The 25,887-nt window shown below is 28.1% G+C and overlaps 3 protein-coding genes, 1 long non-coding RNA gene and 1 other non-coding gene across 5 annotated transcripts; 4 read left to right on the plus strand and 1 right to left on the minus strand.

Moving 5' to 3' along the window:
* LOC132925140 (salivary glue protein Sgs-3-like) lies at positions 1–897 on the plus strand. Its single transcript, XM_060989562.1, has one exon. It carries the CDS (start codon positions 1–3, stop codon positions 895–897), a length of 897 nt encoding a protein of 298 aa, XP_060845545.1.
* Positions 898–3,269: 2,372 nt separating this feature from the next.
* Positions 3,270–3,388, minus strand: LOC132928124 (5S ribosomal RNA). The gene has a single exon (XR_009661996.1). It is a non-coding gene; the product is annotated as a 5S ribosomal RNA (ribosomal RNA).
* Positions 3,389–4,490: 1,102 nt separating this feature from the next.
* Positions 4,491–5,873, plus strand: LOC132926924 (uncharacterized). Its single transcript, XR_009661558.1, has 3 exons — positions 4,491–5,072; positions 5,133–5,230; positions 5,301–5,873. It is a non-coding gene; the product is annotated as an uncharacterized LOC132926924 (long non-coding RNA).
* Positions 5,874–8,688: 2,815 nt separating this feature from the next.
* On the plus strand, positions 8,689–10,096 carry LOC132925142 (uncharacterized). The gene is made up of 2 exons (XM_060989563.1): positions 8,689–9,143; positions 9,205–10,096. The coding sequence occupies exons 1-2, from the start codon at positions 8,689–8,691 to the stop codon at positions 10,094–10,096; spliced, it is 1,347 nt and encodes a 448-aa protein (XP_060845546.1).
* A 9,668-nt stretch (positions 10,097–19,764) lies between these two features.
* LOC132925143 (uncharacterized) lies at positions 19,765–23,209 on the plus strand. Its single transcript, XM_060989564.1, has 8 exons — positions 19,765–19,864; positions 20,675–20,868; positions 21,104–21,236; positions 21,695–21,772; positions 21,873–21,943; positions 22,427–22,534; positions 22,635–22,741; positions 22,835–23,209. Exons 1-8 carry the CDS (start codon positions 19,765–19,767, stop codon positions 23,202–23,204), a joined length of 1,161 nt encoding a protein of 386 aa, XP_060845547.1. The 3' UTR covers positions 23,205–23,209.
* The last annotated feature ends 2,678 nt before the right edge of the window (positions 23,210–25,887 follow it).

The following is a 25,887-nucleotide window of genomic DNA, read 5'->3' on the forward strand; positions in this document are numbered from 1 at the left end:
ATGAGACAAAACGATACAAACGAGCAGCCCTGCATGTCTGTCCGATGCTGTTGCAAGCTAATAGCGAAATGCGAGGAAAAACCGATCGTCGCAAAGACGACACCGAAACCGCGAAATAGTGACTGCGGCAAACACACCCAAATGAGCCTTTGTGATTTCTTAAAATCGCAACCGATCCCAGACTGGATCAAAGTGAATGATACGCGCCCGCAACAACATCCCCGGGATGAGCAGTGTTCAACGAAACCTACGTCTGATGAACGGAAAGGAAATACTGTCCCGGAAGACATGCAATCGTCGCAGATCATCATTAACTTCGGAACGGTCGTAACCAATGGGGCGTGCAAGCGAGACTCGTGTCAACAGACCGATCCGGAAGTTAAAGACGTGACCGTTCCGATGGAAAAGAACCGAGTATGTCAGACCACCACCAGTCCACCGGTCGATCGACCAAGCGCTACGTATCCGTCAACCAATCGGCCGACCTCCGTTTGCCCACCAGTCAATCGGTCGACTTCCGTCTGCCCAACACCAGATCAGTCGACCTCCACCTATCCACAAACCAATCGGCCGACGTCCAACTGTCCATCGACCAATAATAGGCAAACCTCCACCGGTCCACCAACTAATCGGCCAACCTCTATTTGCCCACCGAAAGATCATTCAATGTCCACCTGTCCGCCAACCAATCAGTCGACTTCCACCTGTGCAAAAACCAATCGGCCAACGTCCAACTTTCCATCGTCCAATCAGTCAACCTCCAACGCTGCGCCAACCAATCGACCTACCTCCACCTGCCCACCAGCCAATCGATCAACCTCCACCTGTCCGGCAGCCCGTCCCGAATCTGTAGTTAATAAGTCAACGTGTGGTTGCAACTGCCACTCGAAGCTCTAGAATATTGCAACAGGAAAACATCAATACTGCCATCGTCATCCCAGAAAAAAATCTTTATTATAAAGGGGTCTACGAGCCGTCGAAAAGTGAAGAAATATAAACACTATTTAATCAAAATTAATACATTCGATTTTACAGTACACATGACGATGTTAATTTGCTAAATTGATCACTCCAGTTCATCATGACCCATCGGTATCTGTATATCTGTATGGATCTTTTTTTATTTGTCTCATTGCGATATTCTTTTGGCTTTTAATTTCTGGTACTTGCTTAACTCGAGGTTCTTCTCCGGATATAGTGAACAAGTTCAAAATGTGTCATCGTACCAATATTATGTTTTTATTTTGACTTTGAAGATATAATAAATTTTAATATACATATACTTATCGGTAAATTGGGCTACGCTGTTTACAGTGTGTTAGGCCGGAAATTATATAAAATTATTTATTCGATGTACTCATGGTGAGTCAAATTACATTTAAACGGCGAAATTAAATCAATTATTATTATATTATATTATTATGTAGTTATTATGACTTTTTGGGAATAATTTATATAGGCTTATACGTTTAATAAATTCCTGACCAGAATTTTTTAGGCATTTTTAAATTGTAGTCTTAAATAATATTATGTGACAACACAGATACTTTTGATTCAGCAGCAATAGTTACTACTTACCTTCATCAGTTTTTATATTTGTATTTATTTATTTATTACTTTTGGTTAAAGATTTCCATTATTATTGTTTTTTTTTTTTTTTTAGAACAATTTAATATAAACAAAAAAAAATATTTAAATAATACTATAGGAAAAAACCTAACTTATTGAATAATTTAAATTTTTTATCGTTAAGGTCTGCAAGATTATCTTTATAGTTAATTTATAATAAAGATCACCATTCATCACATTATTAGCAACTTATTCATTATAAAATGTATTAGAATTATAAATAAAATAAAACCTTATATATAGTCATATAGAGTTAGGATAATAGGATGTTGATGACTTTTGCATTTTTTCCTTTGACTCTATAGTCTATACAATGCTATCTTAGCTGAAAATTTGTTTCAGATTATTTTAATTTTATTTTGTTTTTTAACGTCATTTTTCAACATTTTTAAGTGATTTTTCATGTTTTGGGTCATTTTTTGTAGTTTTTGTAACAATGTGGGGGTATTTTTCTCAAATTTTAGATTTTAAAGAAAATTTGTGTATTGTTCAAAAAAATAATTGTGGGGTTTAAATTGTAATTAAATTTGTCGCGTACCAATAAGGCGATAAGATTTATTGTTTGAGTGTTATACATTGATAAAACAAATGCTCTTTCAGACATACACCGATCATACACGCTTATCGAGTATTATATTTATAAATTGTATAGAATAAATGTATATTATTGTTTATTAATATTATAATTCTTATTTTAAATAACCTAACCTTATTATCACACCCGTATCTATAATAAAAATTATTATTTATAAATAAATTTTTTTCACTTATTTAATTCGATTTTTTAGATCATTTTTTAAGTTCATTTTTTGAAGTTTTTAGGGCATTTTTGCATTTTTGTTTGTTTTTTAGGTCATCAACATCCTAACTGTACTTATATATAACATGTATATATATAGTATGATGTCCGAATTCTCAATTCCGAAAAATTCAATCTGAGAAAATGTTACTTTCTATAATATATATCTATAGATATCCAGACATCCAGTACTCATCATTGGCTATATAGGCATACATTAGGTGTAAAGTTAAGGAGTGCTCAAATAATTTGTTCCATAGCCCCTTAGGCCTCAGAAGGTATCACCCACATTTTACCTATTATATTGTATAAGTGTCATGTCATTATATTAAGTTATACACCTAAATATATTTATATAATATTATATGCTCGTTTATATTTTTGAAAATAGGAGGTTAATAATAATGAATGAAAAAAATGTTAACAATCATGAAAATAATTTATCCAACTTCAAGAATAAGTTTTCGATTTGATAACAGATATTTCTTGTATAGGTAAATTAAATTTTTGTAAGCGATTAAATAAATAAAATAATTCCAAACCACAATAGTTTATAATCGATCTGTAAAATATTTTGCTCGGAAAAATTGGGTTAATTTAAAATCCGAGGTGTTTAACAAACACAATATAATAATTAATAAGTATAAAATATAAATTAAAGTTTTAAAAAAATTAAAATAAATTGATTAAAATTGATTTGAAACAAAAAAAAAATAGTATCAGATAAAAATATTTTACACCACTTTATTAAATCGTTTCTTACGTCATAGTAATGAGATTTACATACATAAAAATATTAAATATTGTTATTTGATTGAGTAGGCATTTAAAATAAAAAAAATGCCAACGGCACGTAGTGTTCCCAAGCGGTCACCCATCCAAGTACTAACTACGCCCGACGTTGCTTAACTTCAGTGATCGGACGAGAACTGGTGTATTCAACGTGGTATGGTCGTTGGCGAAGAAGTTGAGTATTCGGACTGTACCTAGCCATTGAAAATAATTAGTTGCCATGTCGAAAGTTTAAAACCTTACTAATTAGTAATTAATCAATTATATAATAATAAATCATAATATTTATTGAATACCTATTGGCCATTGGGTATTGTGTACGGTTTTTCGACTATTTATTATTAGGTACCTACTAATATCGAATGGGTATACCGATTACCGATTATCAACCAGCATATGCATACAACCATACATTTACACTTTTACAGGCTTCTATTATTGATTTTATTTCCTTAAATATATTTACAGCATTGACCGATTTACACACGAGTACTTAATACCTATGATTTACATATGTTATGTTTGTCTATTTGTGTATAATAATGTGATTTGAAATGTTTAAAAACTAAAACAGTCTCAACTGTTAATTACGATTCGTGGCATTTCAACGGTAATCTGGTTCACCGACCTCATTATTATATATTATGTTGTCGTGGCTCGTGCAGGCACGCTTTCATTTTCCGACGATTGCGTATTGCCTAGCCTAGCCGATATTATTTAATTTTGTTATAACTTTAGGAAATATCGTATCCATTTAGCGGCAAAATAAATATTTTGTTGTTCGTGAATCATTAAAACATTAACAAGAGGACTCTTAAAACTAGTAAGATTATTCTGATTAGAAGAGAGTCTATAATCATTATATGGGCGACTAATTATTATTTAGTTAGTATTTTTTTACGCATAGTCTAGACTAGTTCTACACTACAACCGTAATGTCCCGTGCATGGTGCGTGTGTATATTATAATAATGTATAATAAATAATAATATTCATTAATATTAATATGTATATAAATATAATATATATTATATTATAATATTATATAGGTTAATGGTTAATAATGTTAATATATTATGCAATATGGAAATACATAAAACAAACATATTTCGTTATTATTATTGGTTGTTTGTGAATAATTATTATTTTGTGGTCTGTTTTTATTCATATAATTATCAAAAAATGGTTGACGATTCTCAAAAGCGTCGTTCTATTTTTTAAAACTGTTATTATTATAAGTGTTATGATTTAAATTATTTTAATATTGTAATTATATTAATATTTAAAATATTTAATTTTAATAAATGCGATAATTATTTTTATATTTTCTAGCATTTTAGCGTCCCTGATCGGATTTTGATCAGTCTCTGTATCTCAACTCTGAAATTGCTAATTATAATGATATTGGTCATTGTAGTGGCAGCTCGTAGTAGTTTAGCCACAGAATAATAAATAAATAATAATAATAAATAATTCTGTGGTTTAGCACAGGAGTGCGATTAAAAAAATTAAAGAACTAATACATCATACAAAAAATTAAAATGATAAAATAATAATTCAAAATTAAACACTTCGCCGTCGTTGCCGTCCGATTTGAGCGACAGAATTCGCCACACATCATAAACGGGTCGCGGAGGCCAGCGTTTATTTTTCGTTGTGCACTTGCATCGAGCCGCCGACAGTTGAACAGTAATACGCTTGAAGAAATGACTAACCACGTGACAAATATTAACGTTTTCATTTCAACACATGTTATTGGTATCACCGTCTAAAATTTCATAAGTGAGCTACAATTATATGCAGCATTGCAGCTAAACATATCAGAGATGGTGGAAGATTTAGAAAAGCATGAGGTAAGAAAATATATATTTTTTTTTATCTAAACCCGATATAAACATACTACATTTTATAAGGATATTCCGAAGTGTGTTCCAAGATTTCTCGCCGAATCATATAAGCTTACCTAATCCAAGACTTATTTTCAATTATAATATTATGGATCTCAACTCACGTAAGTACTTTTATAGTCTTAATCAAATATAAAAAAATAACTAATTTTTTTTTTATGGTTCATTATTTAGAAATTTTGATAATTTAATTCGGTCGAGTTGTGAAAATTGTAGTATAAATGTGTTATGCGAAAATTGTACAAAAAAAAAACGATACTTTTGTAAAATGTACCATTATGGTAAATAAACCGTTATGGTATAAATTCGTTAATTCAAAATTTGAAAATCTCTACCTCCCCTGGCTCATCAAAGATATAACGAAATATTCTAGTGTAGATTTTGAGTTTATTCTTCTTGAGCTATATGAAGAAATGTATGCTATACAATGTGATAATGGGCATGCCTTTGGAAAGCACATTTATTACATAATAGCATAGTTTCTAGTGATTTAAGTTTGGGGAATAATAATTTTTAATAATAATCTATCTCATGATAAATATTCAATTAAAATTAATTATTGGAATCATTTAATTTTTACTATTTCAAAAATAAGATTTAGTTGTTTAAATAATGTAAATAGAATAATTAATAACCTAGATAAGTTTTAATTTAAGAATGAATAAGGAAAAATCCCTTTTAATTTTAGATAATGTAAATATAGAATATAGTATAAATAGATTAAAGTATATTTTGTTAGATTGTAGATATAGTAATTATGGAGAATTATGAAGAAAAATGGTAAAATATATTTTTTTTACATTAATATAATTTTATTTTAATGTTAAACACTGCTGTTTTGATATTACTTATTAAAATATATCGTAGACTAAAAATCTATTATCTAATCTATTAGTTGAGCTTATCAATAGACTAAAAAACAATTTCTTCAATATTTAAATTTATATAATTAGATTATTTATAATTTCTTACTTCTATATGTTGTATGTATATTGTAAACATAATATTTTATATCTTGTTTTTATTTATGCATTTTGTTGTTTATAATAAATACACATTTTTAAGTATCCAATTTTGTTTTATTAATTTTTTTTAATATGGTTAATACTTATGCTATACTTAATTGTTTAAGCCGAAAGGGCGATAAAACAATTGAATATTCCTTATTTAAATTACCTAAAAATTATTTGCTACGTAAAAGTTGGTTGGAATTTATTAATAAAATTAATAAAAAAAATAACAAATAAACCTACACATTTGTGTGAGCTACATTTTACAACTGATGATATAATTCATATTTATAACTTTTGGAATAACTATAATGATATTGAAACGGTGAGAAATAAAACCATTATTTAAATAAATAAATGAATACATAGGTACAATACAATACATATACTTTACAATCTTATATTTAGAATTTTCAAAATTGTAAAAAGCCTAATTTAAGACCTATTGTTCTACCATCTTCTATTACTAATATTTCCGTGGAAGTTAGTCCAAATGTAAAATGTTGGAAAGAATTAATATGGCCTCAAAATAATTTTGCAAATGTACAATTATACTCATCTACAATAATTGAAAATGAAGTACTTACATAGTTACATATGAATTTATAAATTAATTTATAAATCTAAATAATAACTCATAAGCATTTTAATATGTATATATTAATTAATTTAACTTTCAGAAAATAGTAAATACTTTTTATGAATTATTAAAATATCAAAATGTTGATTTACCTATTACTTGGAGCAAGTTTGGTAACGAATATGGTATAACATATTTTTGTTTAAAATATGAAAATATTACCAAATATAAAATAGCTATAGAAAAAAAAATTGTCATAACATCCGATTCAGAGTTATATTATTATGTTTATGGCAATGAGGTTAAGCATGATTTTAAACATTATCATATTGTATTACATTTCCATTAAATATTAAATTATTAGAAAGAGCAATAGTTTTATTTGCTGGAAAAAACGCATGTATTTCCAGGTATTTAAATTTAGTTTTTATTATTTTATAACTGCAGAGTTCTGGAGAAGTCTTGTCGGTCAGTGTCCACAAATTTTCAGTCTGAATATCAGAAAACATTGTCTTTTAAAATAAGAAATTATTTGAGTATATAATATAATTTAATTTATAGGAGTACAAATTGAAACACAAATTTAGGTTCAAATAAAATTTGGCGTCCTCTAAATTGTTAATACCCGACAATTTTAAATAAAAAAAAGATGTATGCATTTAGAAAAACTATTGAATAAATTTAGAGTTTATAAATGGAAACGTGAAACTCCAAATAAATAAATAAAAAATAAATATATAGGATACACACTTACTCCAACTCAGCTATCTTCTTTTAAGGGTATTCAAAAATCGAAATATAAATTGAAGGAAATAAATAACAGGTATACATTATCCTAAATATTATCATTGACGACTATCCATTACCGACAGATCGCGGTGTGCCGGTGTTCGAATTCGAAATCAGCACTGGCTCTACCCTGTGATCACTATAGGACCTATGTACTATGTATATATAAAACAGAAACGATGACTATCCAACGTGAGGACGCCCGTGGTAGTCGACGTCAGCCCAGCCGTACGGCAGACCTGTTGCAACAACAGTGTAAAATAATCGGTTAAAACCGATGGACAAAATTTTGGAAAGTAATACATAAAAATAAACATTTTAGAAAAATAATTATTAGAATAGTATTTGTAGCCGTAGGAAAAATGGTAGTAGGTACACATATAAAACATTAACAATAGTCAATAACACATGGTAAGTCCAAAGTAAATTTGCATCATGTTCTCATAACTCTAAAATATTTTAACTATTATATTTTAATTGATTTTTTATTTAAAAAACTAATATGTCAGGGCTTATGATTTATTAAACTCTTATTATTTATTATAATAGGTACTCTTGATTTATAAAATTTTGTATACATGACCCCATTAGTAAATTTTCGCCGTTTTTAAATAAAAAAAAACCTAACTTCAAATGCTTATAAAAATATAATTAATTTGGTTTTAGGTTCAAATTTTTTTTTTATTATTTAAGAACAACTTATAAGGAGCCTTGCATTAAATTTTTGATTTTTGATTCAGTTTCAAATTTTTCATTAACACAGAAAACTACTAAAAATGCCAACATTTATTATTTTTATTATTCACAGTCATATATAATTAAATATAAAAAAAAGTTATACTAATAGCTTACAAGAGTAAAATATTGTTTTTGATCACATGTCCATATATTCACAAAATTATGATGTTGTTCTGATGAACTCTAGTTTATATATTATATAGGTAATTATAATATGTTGTTATTGGGTGGCAATCTCTTGGCAACACAGTTAAATTTTTATATATCCTAATAACAAAAATACAAATTTAATATTGTCTTGGTATGATTAGAAAATTACTTAAGTAATACTCTATTCATAGATAAACAGTCGAAATTATATAATTATTAATAAAAACGAAATTTAAAAGTGAAACACTGACGCCACGAACATAAATATTTTTCTACAGCCGACATTATTCCAACGATGAGTCAGAACGACGCGTGCAAGTCGGACCGATGCTGTTGCCAACTGATATCGAAATGCGAGGAAAAGCCGGTCGCCACGCCTCGGCCGCGAAATGCGTGCGGCGGGCATGCAGAAAAACCCGAAACGAGTATATGTGATTTCCTAAAATCGCAACCGACCCCGGAATGGATCAAAGTGAGCGACGTGCGTCCACACCGCGGGAACAATCCGTGCGCCGAAGCTAAAAGTCCAAACGACTGCAAACAGCGTGATCCGTGCGAACAGACACCGGCATCGGGCTGCTCCGGCAAAAACCGCTCTTCCAACCGATCGAAACCCCGACAGGAATGTATACAGCCGACGGAACAGGTGTGCGTGCCGAACAACGGCGGACCGCAACATTCTCAGCACCGTCACCGGAACGAGCATCAGCGTGCGCCGCAACCACAGACAGACTGCGATCCGGAAGACCGGCAACTGTCGCAGATTATCATCAACTTCGGGACGGTGATGACAAGCGAAATGTGCAAGCAGGATTCGAGTCAGCAGACTAATTTGGACGGGCATGACGTCCCGACGGAGAAAAGGCGACGAACCTGCAACACCACAGACCGTTCAAGTCATCATACACGCGCCCCGGCCGATCGTTCCATCTCCATCTGCCTGCCGGCCGATCGTTCAAACTGTATATGCGCCCCAGTCGATCGATCGAACTCTACTTGTCCACCGGCAGATCGCTCGACATCTAATTGTCCCCCAGCCGATCGCTCGAATTGTACACGTGCCCCAGCCGACCGTTCAACCTCCAACTGTCCACCGGCAGATCGCTCGACATCTAACTGTCCGCCGCCGGAACGTTCAAGCTGTGCACGCGCCCCGGCCAACCGTTCAACCTCCACCTGTCCACCAGCCGATCGCTCAAGCTATACACGTGCCCCAGCCGACCGTTCAACCTCCAACTGTCCGCGGGCTGATCGCTCAAATTCTAACTGTGAACCGGCCGATCGCTCGAGCTATACGCGTGCCCCAGCCGACCGTTCAACCTCCAACTGTCCGAGGGTTGATCGCTCAAATTCTAACTGTGAACCGGCCGATCGCTCCAGCTGTACGCGTGCCCCAGCCGACCGTTCAACCTCCAGCTGTCCGCGGTCTGATCGTTCAAATTCTAACTGTCCGCGGTCTGATCGTTCAAACTGTACACGTGCCCCAGCCGACCGTTCAACCTCCAACTGTCCGCGAGCGGATCGTTCAAATTCTAACTGTGAACCGGCCAATCGCTCGAGCTGTACACGTGCTCCAGCTAATTGTTCGTCCTCCACCGGTCCACCAACCGATCGTTCGGCCTTTTCACGTCCCGATCGATCGAATGCCACATTTTCACAGGCCGATCATCGGAACGATCGTTCGTCCTTTGCACATCCGCTAGCCTCTTCGACTTGTATACGTCCTGATCGATCGACCACCACTTGTCCGCAGGCCGATTGGTCGATGTCTACCTGTTCGCCGGCAGATCGTTCGAACTCCGTCCGCCCACCCAACGTTCGTCCGTCAACCATCCGTCCACCCAATGTCCGTCCATACGAGATGGAACCTAATACGACGGGGCGAAGCTCTTGCGGACGGTACCAGGATAACGGTGTCTCAAATACACAACGTAGTAGAACTCATTCTGAATCCGGGATGAAGTCAAAGGCCTGTTATTGCAATAATAACAACTCGGACTTCTAGACAGAACGACCAAATCGTTCAATTGAATGAAACATTTTAAATAAATCAATTATCGATATACCGATGAATCATTGATCCTCGGAATTGTCAGAAAGTAAATTGTAATCAAAAGTTTAATAAATTCTATTTTACAGTAAATACACACGACCATATATTTTAGTTTATTTCATTATTGTCACGTAACGCCATAACAGCAATGGCTTTATTAGTATAATCTATTATCTACATTAGTCTTTTATTGATGAATGTTTTTTTGTTATATATCTTTCCTGGTGTGATAAACAAACTAAACGTCTTATCGTAGCAAATGCAATTTTTTTAAGGGGTCGTGTTATATACCAATATATCAAAATTTATCGCTATTTTGGAAAACTTGTCTCACAAAAAAAAAAGAAATTGGTACATTCCTCCTTCGTCCGATCAGAATCTAAAAGGTGCCAATAATATGAATAAATATTTTTTTGAATATGTGTTAAAAAAAATAGTTTTACATTGACACATTATTATATACAATTCAAAATGTTCATATGTACATATTAATAAAAAATAACCTTATGTAATTAGTTTAAAGTAATATTTGTATTTCGATTTGCTTATTATATTTACTCATCATTAAAGAATAATCAAAACAACAATATTTAGTATTTATTTCATAGTTCATAATGTTCATACCAGTTATTAAATTGTAACAAACAACTACTTAGATAATATTAATTAATATTAAACATTTTATTATCTGTTATTCAATAAATATAGGCGCCTAATATTTGACCTAGGACTACCTCCGGCTGTTCATAATAATTGAATAGTACATTATACATTACTTGTTACAGTCACAATGATACTTATTATTTAATATTATTACCTACAGCTGTTATGTATCTATTTAAATACTTTATTTGTATTTATTTTTTAAATAAGGTAAATATTATTATTTATACTTAAAAATAAAAAGCTAACATAAGTCGTAAATCTATATAGAAAATCAATAAAATTTAAAGATTTTTTAAATAATTTTTTAATGTCTTAGTATTGAAATACTTATTGGAAAATATATTCAATTAAATAATTTTTATTTAACTATACTTATTTTAAAAACTTTAAAAAGTATATTATACATTACAGTAAATAATAGTATCCACTATTTATTATACATTGTTTGCACATTGCACATCAGTACATCACTATTGTAGTATTGTTCATTTCGACCTGTTTTTTAAAGTAGTTGCGCGCTGCTTGTTCCATTTTTGGAATTTGTGGAATTTAAGCTTCGCATGTTTATACTTTACGTCAAATTGTCGTTCATAATTTGCGCATTAACATATTTAACAATAGAACTGAAAGAGATCAGGAGTACCCTAAAGCATAAGTTTTTTTAAATAATTTTTAGTTTAAAATTTAAAGGTTATAATATTAAATTTTAAAATATTGTATAATACCTACCTAAATAATTCTGTTTAAAAAATATGAATTTATACTTATTTTACTACACGTGTATTATAAAAAAAAAATTAAACATATAATTATGACCGACCCAAACATATATTTTTATCATACTATGTAAATATATTACAATTATAACTATTAAAGTTAAATTTAATAATCCAATTTATTTAATTATATACGATGTATATAAATTGTATGAATGTATGATATATAATGTACTTATAAAGTGTGAATTTCAATAACAAATATTGAATTTTCAAATTCAACCACAATTTAGTATTAAAAGTTTTCACTCCTTTTAATAAGTAATGTACAAATTATGAACTTTTCAGTAGGTATTTTTTATACCCATATATTATTTGATATGTTGATGCGCAAACTAAACGATTCACGATATTTTGCGATAAGTTAAGTAAAAGAATAATGCAAAAACAATCATGGTCAATCATGGTCATCTACCATGCTTAACATTATATACATCAAGTATAACATTTTAAAACTTTAAAAATCTAGTACTTTTAAGTTTTAACAGTAAGTTGTCGGTAAAGGTATTGACTAAAGTTTCGGTTTTGGTAATAAAATATCATGTAATTGTTTTTATTATAATGTACTTAAAATGAATGAATATTCTCCGGATAATATTGAGATATAATTAAATTGTAAAAAAAAATATTATTCAGTATGTCATCGCTATAATTATTAGAATACCGTTGTATTATCATCATCAAACTGATACCCTTGTCTTCATGTAGGTACCTAATAAAGGTATGCAAAGCAATGTAACGAAATTCCACAGAATAAAAATGAAATTGTGCAATGTTGATGTATTAATTATTGATTAATGTTATATTTTAAACACGTTTTAAGATAAATAATAAATACGAAGGAGAAATAATGGCATTTTTGTAAGATATTATCAAACGAAATTCAAAAATATATACGTATTCTTTTGTTATATTATGAATTATGATATTTATATACGTATATACCTATAACACTATAACCTATTACTGTAACATTTTCATCGTTCGATGCTATTTTACAAAAAGTTCAATATGATATTAATTACTCGAAAATATTTTCCCAATAATAAAAATGACCAAAATTATTCATTTATACCTGTTAATTTATCCAGGATTGTTTTTTTTTTTACAAAAAAAAATGGTTTCATTTTGTCAATTGTATTATTTATAAATATTATAAAACATATAAATCTAAAATAATATATTTCAGTTTGTTCTGGAGTTTAATTTGAATCATCTCACCATCTGCAAGCTTTGATTTTTATCTTCCTCTTGAATTTTAATTTTAAAATAGTACTTATACTTTCTAAATTCTAATGAACAAACTAGTCACCAACAAGTAACTACAGATAGATTGGTGCGTATAATGCGCGCGGGAGGGCTCCGGTATCTTTTTTACAATTTACACAATACCTAATCACTTGATTATATAATAATATATCTACTTTATACTTTAAGATATATGATTTATTGTATTTTTGCGCAGTTAAGAAAAATCCTTAGGATATGAAAGCCCTAGACTTAAAAACTCTAATATTAAGTACATAATAGATGGCACAATAGTTTAATTTTTCTATACATTGTATATATATATTGTAGATACGTAAAAAGACAACAGTATCAATGCATATTATATTATATACAGCCATACGAATATTACATATTATATTTATACATACTTTTAATTATCATTATTACTTTAGATTATACATAATATATTAATATGCACAATGCGCATAATATAATAAATTATTATATAAAACAACCGATAGGCGCACGTGCCGAGTACACCACATATGGTATATTACGAAACTATATGATATAACTTATGATTACAGTTAAAATAATTGTTCATGTTTTATCGTCTGATAAAACACCCTTTCTGATGCTATATACTCATTATTGATTCATACATTTTGATGACTTATCGAGAATTCCTCGACAACAGAAGATGTCTCTTTGAGCCTTAGAGCGGTGACGCGTTGTTCGAACGTATACAAATACAATGTCAGTAACTGATACGTGTATGCAGAAATGTAAAATATAAAAATTACGTGCTACGACATTATCTAACTAGAATATTATAATATTTTATTTATAATAATATAATAATACAAGGAAAATATGAAGATAAAGTATTTACACAAAAGATTCCGGTTTATATATCTTGTGAAACACAATAAAAATATTGTTTTTAATTATTAAAAAAAAATGAAATATTTATGGTCAGACACTGGAGAAATTTATATATTACTATGTATATTTTCTCTATTTACTCTTACAGTCTTATCAATTTTCGAACGGACTCAGCTGCTATACGGTTGTAGGACACTTTGTACGGTCACCCGGAAAAAATGAAAACCACGGACAGTTTGTACTATTACAGGTAAAAAAAAATGTTGAGATATAAAATGTTAGACATAATTTGTTATTACAAAACACAGGTAGTTAACAATGTTAACATACATAGATAATAATAATAATAATCAGGGCTAGGATTTGTATGCAATAAAAAATTGTAAAATATGCATTTTATTTACCAAAATATACAAAAAATATGCATTTAAATTGTTATAAGATAAACACAAAAATATAATTACAAAAAAAAATATTTATTTATTGAAATACATCAGTGATTGGCTGTTTGTCTTAATATTATTAAGATTATTATTATAATTATAATTTAGAAATAAAATTTATAATTCACATTCAATAGTGGAAATATTTTTAATTTTATGTTTGAAAAATTATATTTAACAAAAAAACCAAGTTTTATACTTTAATCAGCGGTGCTAGAATTAAATACGTAATATTAGTATTAAATAATAAATATTAATTACGAAATATACTAAACATGCTTTTTTCGCAATAATATTCATTTTATTCAATAAATGCAATAATATGCATTTTATCCAAAATATGAAAACACATGCAAAATAAAAACACCACCGTTTACACATCATACAAAACGTCCGCGATCGAATTTTACCAATTTATTATCACCGTACAAAGTGTCCGCGATCGATTTCTATCAATTTTTTATCACCGTACAAAGTGTCCGCGATATGCAACTTAAACAATAGATAGTACAAACTGTCCGTTTACCGGCTGCTACTGCTGTTTCGATTGAAAATCAAAATTTCATTATCTATTCTATTTGAATTTATGAACCTAAGTTTCTATTTTGGCAATAGTATTTTATATTTCATTTTCTTTTTTTTTTGTAATTAAAATTCGTATTCCTAACTCCTATACGTTAATAAGAAATTATTTTATATTCTAAGCGGAGAAATAAATATATTGATTTTATAATAACAATTAACATGTGTCAAATGTTTTATTTTGTCTGGTGACCTCTAATAGGAAATTTGATCTAGTTCTTATTATTTTTTTTTTTTGGTGTAGGGGGAAGTTTAAAAGTAAAAATTTTTTGAAACAAAACAAAATTAAGGAAAAATTGAAATTTGTACGTACAATTAGTACTCGATAAAATCGATTTTGTTATTTTTTGCAAGTATAATTCGAATATGAACAATATTTGAAATTGTCATCAAATATTTACTGACATTTCCTACATATAGTAAAATTGTCTAAAATATTTTACTGTTTTTATTATATTAATAGGCATATGAATTTTTTAATAATCTTTTTCAATTATATACAATAAAAATGTAATTGGTCAAAATGCTTAAAAATAGGTTCTTTATACGTATTTATTATACCATTGGCATTAAGAAATATTTAAAATGCATATTATACATAATTGTTTATATTAAGAAGTTCATACTGAAACAAAAAAACTGAAAATATATAATATATTACAAGCAACATTTTTTTCATAAACATTTGAAATTCAAATTTGGGTGAATTTACATTTTTAAACTATAAATAATAATGTTCATCATTTTGTTTTAATTCAAAATATTATTCGTAGGAACTCCACGTTTATTTTTAATTTTATTATATACGTGAAACTTTCAAAATATGTAGATTAATTTATAGACAATACCTATTTATACAATGAATCTAATTACACTGCTTTATATGTTAGGTAGTATTGAGTATTGACTCATAAGATAATAACAATAATATAATATTGTATAAATATATATTATTATATTATCTAATTAAATATTTATAATATTTATAAACACAATGTTTTTGGCATAAATTAAATCAACCTATTGTAATTATATTGTCTATTAGTAAAATAAATAACTTTATAAAAGTAATATCATACCACTATCGACCTATCGACATTTACGACATCTACTGTAGAACAGACTACTATACTGTGTAGTTCTGTACAGCAGAACAGTACCCACGACTTTCCTTTAAATCTTATTCTCAGTTTAGTTTGTGGTTTATGATTTATGGCTGTAGATTTTTGTATTTATTATTTTTACTTAAATTGATAAAATTTAATATTTTTTTAATATTATAATAACGATAATATTTTATGAAAATGAGTGGAAAAATAATAATATCGAGTAATAATACCACTTGGAAGTGGCGCAACTACTAAGAATTTAATAATAGAAAATAATTTTAAAATGCACTCGCTATTTTCAAGCTCTTAAATTAAACAAATATTGTATGACTAAGCAACCCGAATATTTGATTTATCATACATATAATTAAATGATAAGTGTTTATTTTAAGAACTATAAAATCACAACCATGTTACAACCGCATATAATATGATTGTTATAAAATAATAAATGCTCAAAATAATATTATTTTTGCACTAATTTTCACAATATTTAATTATAACTACAATATGCATGTATATGTATTATGTAGTCTATATTTTGGAATTCATCCAGTAGGATAAAATAGATGCATTTTGCATTATGCATTTTCACCATGAAACTAAAAATTATTGTGATAGTTGTTTAATATTATTTAAATATAAATATATAATAACATATTCGAATAATATTATTATTTTTGTTTAAATAAAACAAATATATCGTATAATTTTTTTTTCTTTAGCAATTCATTATTGTCTTCTATAAAGCGACCTATAATTTGTTTTTTCATCAATCTCCAGGATTGCTGGTTATAAAAGCATAGATTAAATATTGCACAGCTGTTAGGGGTCGTACACAAGAAAATTTCACTAATCACAAGTTATGTTAGTTATGTTGGTTACGGAATAACCATATTATATTGTACAGACGTACAGTTAGGTATAATAAAAATGTATGATTGAGTCATTAATCGAGTAATATCTACAAACATATATACATATGATGTACATTGTACATGGGGCATAGGTAAGTACATTTTTTTCGTACACTAACTTTTACATATAATTTGAATTATGTTTAATCACTCGTGATTAACAATATATTAATTATCTAAGAAGTGAGCTGTGACTGATGAGGACTTCAGCCATCGTTGTATAAACATTGAGGTGATTTATTAATGACACTTATCGTTATATTACTTATATATTGCATATACATACATATTTTATGTGTTTATCTGATGGCTAATATTATCATCGTATTAACCTTTAAGTAGTTTTAATAAAATGTAAGGAACTAATTTATTTTTATTTACGTGTTACTCATTAAAGTTTGAATGCTATACAAATTTAAATAGGTACAATAACTATTTAATAACATGCAGTGTATAATATACTTATTAAAAATACTTTGAATATTTCAAGACGAGTAAACTCACGCGTCGACAGTATTATCACCAAAAATACATAAACAATCTGTAGTCAGAGACAAAGTAATTTAAAAATTTAAAACTTCAACTTTCAAGTAATAAGTATGGACAGTATGGTAGTCGACAGGTGTTTAAAATAATACTGTATATTAAAAATGACATATGTACTAAATTCCGTTATTGTAAATGCCTCTGCAGAGAATTCATACTATACATTATACGGTGTGTGAAGTACACAACTGCTATCTAACATTAAAGTTCAATGCAAAATTCAAATCGTACTTTCATTGTATTTGCGATAAAATGTTTACTGTATTAAAAAAAAAATTCAATTCAGAAATAGTAAAGTAACACGTCATTTACATTACAATATAAGTATATGAGTATTTAAATGTGGACTAGATGTCTTAATACGTTTAGTCAGCGCATGGCGTTTAAAATATTCAATATATAATTTATGCAAAAGCATAATACAATGCACCTTAATAATTACAAACGAAAATATTAAAAACATATTTTGGGATATGAGTGGTGTGGATTCGGGAGATTTGAATAACGGTGGTCTACAACAATATGACGACTATGTGGTACATATTGAAACTTTTTCTTTTTAACTACATTTAGTATTATCGTACGGGAAAATCAAAATATGATTTCACTCCATACCGTTTTATTTTATTTGTGCATAGGACACGGGTACAGCCAACAATAATGCTGTATAATAATATATATATTATAATAATATTGTTGCGTGTCATGATCTAGTCGTGAGCGGGAAATTGCCCGTTGGCCACTCGCCGTTCTCATTAAAACGTAAAACAAACCTCGAGTATCTAAGAGTTTATTGTTCTGAGTACAACAACAGTTGTATTCAAGGTCGATGCTATCTCGACCTCACTGCCCGCCAGTCTCGCTGTACACCATATGAGCAGACAAAAACTATGACTGTAAGCACGATATGTTGCATACTTAACTACCTACTCCGAACTGTAATGACTTTTATACTGAAAAAACTATAATATTAATAAATACATTTCATATACAGTAAATTCCCGTTACAACGAATACCAATACAACGAAAAATTCCGTTATAACAAAAGTCATAGAAGTCCCCTGCTGAAAAACAGGGCTTATAAAGAGCTTATTTGAATTTTCGTTACAATGAAATTTCCGTTAAAACGAAAAAAAATTCGGTTGTTTTAAAAAACCCTGGAGTTCGTTTTAACGGGATTTTACTGTATTAAAAAAAGAAATAAAATATAATAATTTTTTTAAGTATACTAAATTTTTTTCAAATACCCTTCCACGAAGAAATCTTGAGCACGAGTATGGCAGTAATCTTTGACCTTTTGTTATTAGTCGCAACCCATTTTGGTGGGTACTATTTTTTTCAACACAATGTGTCAGTGTCATGTTAAATTGATGAGCAAAAACATATACTGCATTCAATATTTAAAATACTGTAATAAATAGAGCTCGAAAGTTATTGCGATAGCAAATTTTCTAAATACTCTCGATTTATAACACACCACTATATATATATATATATATAACAAGCGAGTTTAATATAGTTTAAAATATATATTTTTGTATTTATTTTTTCATAAAAAAAAAATACATACTTAGTAATTTTTTTTGTTTATTTGTCCAATATCTTCTAAGCATTTTTTAATATATGTATTTTATTTTTCTAGAAATATGTAAATTGTATTTGTTATGATCTGGTATATAGTACATAATATTATGTACGTCACATGGCGAGATAATGATAATATTATTTTTTTTTGTCTTTAGTTTTCTATTACATTTGATTTAATATCATTTTTGTTTTTTATAAAAAAAAAATAATATTTAATATAATAGGTACTATGTATGTTATAGGAATATAGTAATTATACTATTGTGTAACTAATGAATAATTATGAAATAATTAGTTGTAATTTATTTAATAAATTTGTTTGTATATTTTAGATTTGTTTGTGCATATTATTGATACTTTATCGATTCATTTCGATATAAACTCTAAGTTATAATGTTTTACTAACTATTTACTGGTTTATATAACAACTATTTATTATTTTTAATTATCGGAGAAGTTATAACTATGGTAATGAAGAATTTAAATCAAAAAAGTCAATAATAATAATAAATAACAATAAAGAATATATTTTTAATAAAACGTTCTTTTTTTTTTTGTTGATAATACATTTTTAATATGAATCACGGTTTGTCAAATAACGAAGATTTACATGAAGAATTTAAAACTCTCTTGATTAAAATTGAACCATACTTTGTCGCATTAAAATCAGATCTCGGTATTTATGAAGTTTTACTTTATTTATAAATCAAAGAATACCATTATCATTTATCAATATCGTGTATTATTTTATTGAATAATGGCAATAAGTAATTTGTCTTTGAAAATTAAAAATTTAATAGTATACTAGTTTATACTAAAATTTTTCGAGAAAAAAGTTTACATAATCCTTTAATTATAACTAATAGTCCAACATTTTTATGTATAAAAGTAGTAGTATTTAGTTTTGGAATAAGAAATCAAAAAGTAAATGTTGTCATACATAATAACAAAATCTTAAGAACGACAAAGATAACATTTGATAAAAAGTATATTTTTATTTAAAATGCTTAGTAATGACTTATCTCAAGTACTTTGAATTATGAAGAATTTTAAGTATCTACTTATTCATTTACAAGAAAATAATAAAAAAAATTGTGGAGGAATGTTAATTTTAACGAGAACACCTTTCAACATCATACAAATTTGAATTTTAAACGCTCATAAAAATTAATTTGACTTTCGGTATAAATGTTTTTTTTAATAGGTATACATAGATTGAAAAACACACACCCACACTCGCATATTCAAACAACACATTGTAAAATCAGTACATTCATTGCTCTGCTCAGAATCTAAAATATTGATAGTTTCTTCTTTGATTAAATAACCACTCGGCACTCATATATACTAATACTATTGTATATGCCAATAATTATAAAATATATGCTTTTAAAATGTCAAATAAATAAATATAAGTATAATAATACAAATAATACATATAGCACCTATATATGTTTGTATTATGTGTGTTTAATATTGTTTTTAGAAAAATTATTATGTCGAGAATGGTTACACAAGTTATTCAAAGCTGCAACTCACGAGGAATCACTTAGAAATGCTTACCTAATCAAATTACTTGGTCAACTAGAAAAGGGAGGGAACTTAAACGAACCGTTTAACAATCTTCCTAAACATAATTCACCTTTGTTACCTTTAACCACACATAATATACCGAAGCAGGTGAGAATATTATATTGGTTATTCGATTAAGTAAATTTTATTTTGGATTTATTTTATTTTTGTATGCAAACCTATATTATGTTGTAAAAACATAGTGAAAATTTAAACATATACTTGTATATTACAATAATTTAATGATGTTGGTTTTTTTTTTACCTAAAAAATGATTAAAATTTAAAAAATATTTAAAACAATTTTGCTTATAATTTCTCATTAAATTCTTTTATTCCATCAGAATATTAATGTTTGTGATAAAAAAAAGATAAAAACAAAAGAGGAAACTTTGATTTTGGATGTGGTAAATGTTCACAATACTGTTGATGCTCTTAAATCCACGGAAAATCATGAATATACTAATAAAATCAAAGGTAAATATTAATTTAAACTTTATTATAGTTTATTTATAAATAGATTATAAATGTATAGATTAATTAATAATTATTAAAAATGTAAGTCTAATTTGTAAGCTTTTATACATCTGGTCCTTTTTGTATAATTTGAGCTCTATAATAATAGTGTTTAATTTAATGATTAACAGTAAACTGAAATACTTTTTATCCTGTTATTTAAAAAAATTTAAATCGATCAAAAAATAAACCGAGTTTTTTATAAAAAATAATGTAATTGTGAAAGCAATTTAGAAAAACTCAACACTCGTACTTGTATTTAAAGCTAATAAATGAATATACAGAGTAATCTATATAATTTAAAGTTTAATACAGATTTCCTCTGTATATTTTTGTTATTGAAAATAAATAAATATTTAAACATAATAAATATATCAATTACGCTTTTAGCATGTTTAAAGGATTTTATTATTCTATAGAACATACAAATTCCAGCCAAGAAAAACAATTGGATATAAATAAAAATTCAGATGATTCAGAAGCAGTGCATTTGCTCGGTAAATTCTTACTATTTAATCTACAATTGACAGATGTAGCATAAGTATTTAAAGCGTTTAAAGTTTTTTTGAGAATTTTTTTCGTATTATTTCTCTGTAGCTAATGAGAGTTTCAATCAAGAAAAACGATTGGATGTCAATACAATTGCAGATGATTCAAAAGAAGTGCAGGTAAAACTATAAAACTCAAACTGATTTTAATTCAGTTTTTTGTTTTGCAAAGTGAGGTTCAATTTACAATATTTAATAATTAAAAAACAACAAAATATTATACTCAGATACAGTGATATACTCTATTACTCTAAATATATTCTTAGTAAATCAAAAGTAAAACATTAATTGTTATTTTTATTCAGAGCAATAAATCATAAAAAAAAAATTTAGTGTCTCTCGAAATACTCATAGTTTTACAAAAATGTATTTTGTTTGTTTAAAATATTATATATTAAGTATTATTATTATTTTATGTTAAGTAGGTAATTAAAAATTTTAAATATACATCTCGAATAACGTATAATAATACACGTAATGACGTAATACGTATAGTATACCTTGAACTTGAACTCTACTCAATAAAAAATTTATCTGATGTATTTTATACTTAGATTAAGAATGGTTATCTATTGGTTATAAATGTTGTTCTTGGTTTTATAGCAGCAAAAACTAACGGTAGATAAAAGTGAAGGCGGCGATGGACTGACATTAAACGAAGAGACTAAATTAAAATTAGAATCTGTTGAAAAAGTGTCTAATGAATTAAAGGCGAGTATTTACCCCATCGTAAATAATAGACCATGTGTTTTGATTAGTTTTAAAAAATATACATATATATATATATATAATCATAATATTATGTACGCAGAAAAAAAGTCAACTTCTAGCGGAACAACTTCAGGAAATTGAGCTGTACGCCGATAAAAATCTAATAAACAACGACCAATTAACTGTACTCAATACCGAGTTGAACAAGTTAGTTTATATCTGATATTTAATACATTATATTTACGGGTATCCGAGCTTACCAGACACAGTTTATTAATGATTTCATTATTACTCGCCTAGATGTAAAATCGATATGGAAAACATATGCAATGTTGAAGCGTCTGGCGAATTTGATACATCAAACTTACTTAAAATTATTTTGGACAAAACTACAGTGCTTGACGACACCATTGTATCAGAGATGCATCGTTTAAAAACCATGGTCGAGGACGCATGTGCGAGTAAAAAATGGATGAATTTTGCTATGGAGAAATTGAGAGAAGAACACCGCTTGAAAATGGACGAGAAAGATAAATTCCACGACGAGCTGAATAGAAAATTATTGGTCGAAATTTCCCAATTAAAAGAGTACGTAGGTAAAGTTGAAGAGGATGCTATGTGTGAACAGTTTAGTAACGAACGTTACGAAGACGAATATAGCAGTACATGATCGATGTTTCGACGTATCTTATTATTCTTATTGATATACCTAAACAGTAAATAGTATGCTTATTAATGTTTAAGGTACATGGAATCGATAAACGGCTTGTTCAAAACGACCCAATATGATATTGATTGATTTTACTTATACTTATTTTTGATAATAATACAAATCATTTTTTAACTGATCCTTGTGACTTGTTGATTCAATACAACACCTGTCTATTGTTTTTTTGTTATCAATGTTTAAAGACATTTATAAATGATTTTATACCAAATATTTTTTTTAATTCGTCAAATATTCTTATCAAAAAAATACTTATATACTAAATACTTACTTATTTTTTACTATAGTATTGACAAAATATGCACAAATAAATCAAATTATGCATTTGAATCCCAATAATAAAAAATTATGTGGCTTCACTAAATCTATTCACATAGGTATTTGTAAGGAATATAACTTTTTTATTTTGACACAATTAATTGACAATTACTTTGTTTATTTTAATAAAACAATTACCACACAATATATTGCATACGGCAATACGGCGACGACAAATTTTCTACTGTAAACAAATGTCTTAAGATACGAAAATAAAAAACTAAAATTATTGTAAAATCAATATTCTTAGCTCCACTTAAAATATAAAATACTTAAAAAAGTTGAAAACTTCAAATGTCTACATATTAGTATATATTACACATAAAGAGTTAAAATATTTTGAAAATGATATCATACCTTATTAGAAAATTCCTATCTTAACATTTAGTGAACATTTTAAGTATCTGTGATTCTACGATAATTCATTTTTTATTAGAAGAAAATAACAAAAACCATTTTGTCAAAAACTAATGTTTGACCAGTATTTAAAAAAAAAGTGGGGAATTTCCAAGAATATTATTAACAATTTGAATACATTCATAATATGTAACTTAGGTACATTATAAAATAACACATAATATAATAACATTAAAATTGTGAGTGGAAAAATATTATAACAATATATTAAGTATCTAATATCGATAAATCGTATTCATACACTTGCACAAGTATATATATTATCCTTTTATAAGTATTAGTAGTATTACGTAGATAATATATGTATGATGTGCCTTAAGCGCTTATATGTTAATACTATTGTATCCTGTTAACAAATAAATTGTGTTTTGATTTTTAAATTTCCCGATTTAGTTGGCACAGCAGTTCTTTTATGAGAAGTACCAAATACATTCAATTTTTTACCAGAAATCACCCTCAACCCTGTATATTAAAGCATCTTTTCCACTCGAAGCACGATGACAGACAAACAAAAACTATACACTATACAATAGATTTATCTATACACATTCATCGCTCCGCTCAGAATTTAATATATTGTTGCTTATCTGCTACATTGATATAATGATATTGTATTTTTTTTTTATTCAAAATAGTGGGATCCATGTCCCATACACAAAACGATTAATGTGACAATAACTTGTTGACAGACCGATTGTTCGATATAAGTTGTCAAACATCACCTCCTTCACACTGCACGTGCCGATTTCTTTATTCGACCACGTTGGACGTGTACGTTAGACAATGCATCGTTTTGTGTACGGGACCCTAAAGGTTAAGGGGTTTAACAATCTATATACACATATACATGTATTTATAGTGATGTAAGTATGTAACAAGTGTTAATAAGTTTTCATAGATCATATCATAATAATATTATACCCTATCCAATGCACCGTGTTGGGTCTGCCGTCTGTGCGTCAATTTAACTAACTGATTTTCAATATAAACGGACATTTTGTACTGTTTATTGCTTGAATTGCATACCACGGAAATTGTTTGCAGTGAAAATAAAATATAAATAGACAATAATTGAACATTTTTTCCACTGTATAAAATGTATCTATATTTTTGATATTATTATTATTATTTATTATTTTTTTATTTCTATTTGAAATCTTTTTTTTTCAGTTTTGAACCGACGACGCCGTGGGAACTGCTTTAGCATTATTGCCACGGCGCCGCCATCGTTTATTTGAAATCATAATTACGCGTTAACAATAGGGACAGTCCCCGTGACTTGTCCCCTTACGGCCTTACAGATTACATTACATTACCAATACTTACTTCTATTTGAAATCTACAATTCAACTATACGACTACCTGTAATTTCTTATTTAAAATTGTTATTATAATTATGTAAAATATATACATTTTTATCTATTTGAAATAGTTCTAACTGTCCGCGCTTTTATTTTTTTATGCGACCGTAGAAAGTGTCCTGCAACGGATTTTTAGTGGTTAAAAATAAGACTTAAACAGCGATATTACAATCCTAGGTACAAATTATGTTGTTATAGCCGTTATAGATATTACTTAGGTACCTACTTGGCTACTTGTATAAGAAGTTTTTGTTCTTTGCATAATGTCTGTTTAATATTGCTAGTAAATAAAATCTACCATAAAACAGACTTTAAAAAAGTAATTTTGTACGGCCTATTGTTAAAACTGCAAAACGCGGACACTTTGTACGGTTGGATAAAAATTTTAAGTTTAAGAATACGGACACTTTGTACTATGTATTATATATACATCAAGTTTATATTAATGTCTATAGTTGTATAATTAAGTAGTAATTATATAAAATGTAAAAATTAAATATAAAATAAAAAGTAAATAACAAACGTTATAA

Source organism: Rhopalosiphum padi, chromosome 3, assembly GCF_020882245.1.
Source record: "Rhopalosiphum padi isolate XX-2018 chromosome 3, ASM2088224v1, whole genome shotgun sequence".
In the NCBI taxonomy this organism is placed as follows: domain Eukaryota; kingdom Metazoa; phylum Arthropoda; class Insecta; order Hemiptera; family Aphididae; genus Rhopalosiphum; species Rhopalosiphum padi.

Coding starts and splice junctions, on each gene's coding strand:
- LOC132925142 (XM_060989563.1), top strand. CDS start 8,689: ATGAGTCAGAACGACGCGTGCAAGTCGGACCGATGCTGTTGCCAACTG. Junction 9,144..9,204: donor GACTGCGATCCGGAAGACCG/GCAACTGTCGCA, acceptor ATGTGCAAGCAG/GATTCGAGTCAGCAGACTAA.
- LOC132925143 (XM_060989564.1), top strand. CDS start 19,765: ATGAATCACGGTTTGTCAAATAACGAAGATTTACATGAAGAATTTAAA. Junction 21,237..21,694: donor ATATACTAATAAAATCAAAG/GTAAATATTAAT, acceptor ATTATTCTATAG/AACATACAAATTCCAGCCAA. Junction 21,773..21,872: donor AGAAGCAGTGCATTTGCTCG/GTAAATTCTTAC, acceptor ATTTCTCTGTAG/CTAATGAGAGTTTCAATCAA.
- LOC132925140 (XM_060989562.1), top strand. CDS start 1: ATGAGACAAAACGATACAAACGAGCAGCCCTGCATGTCTGTCCGATGC.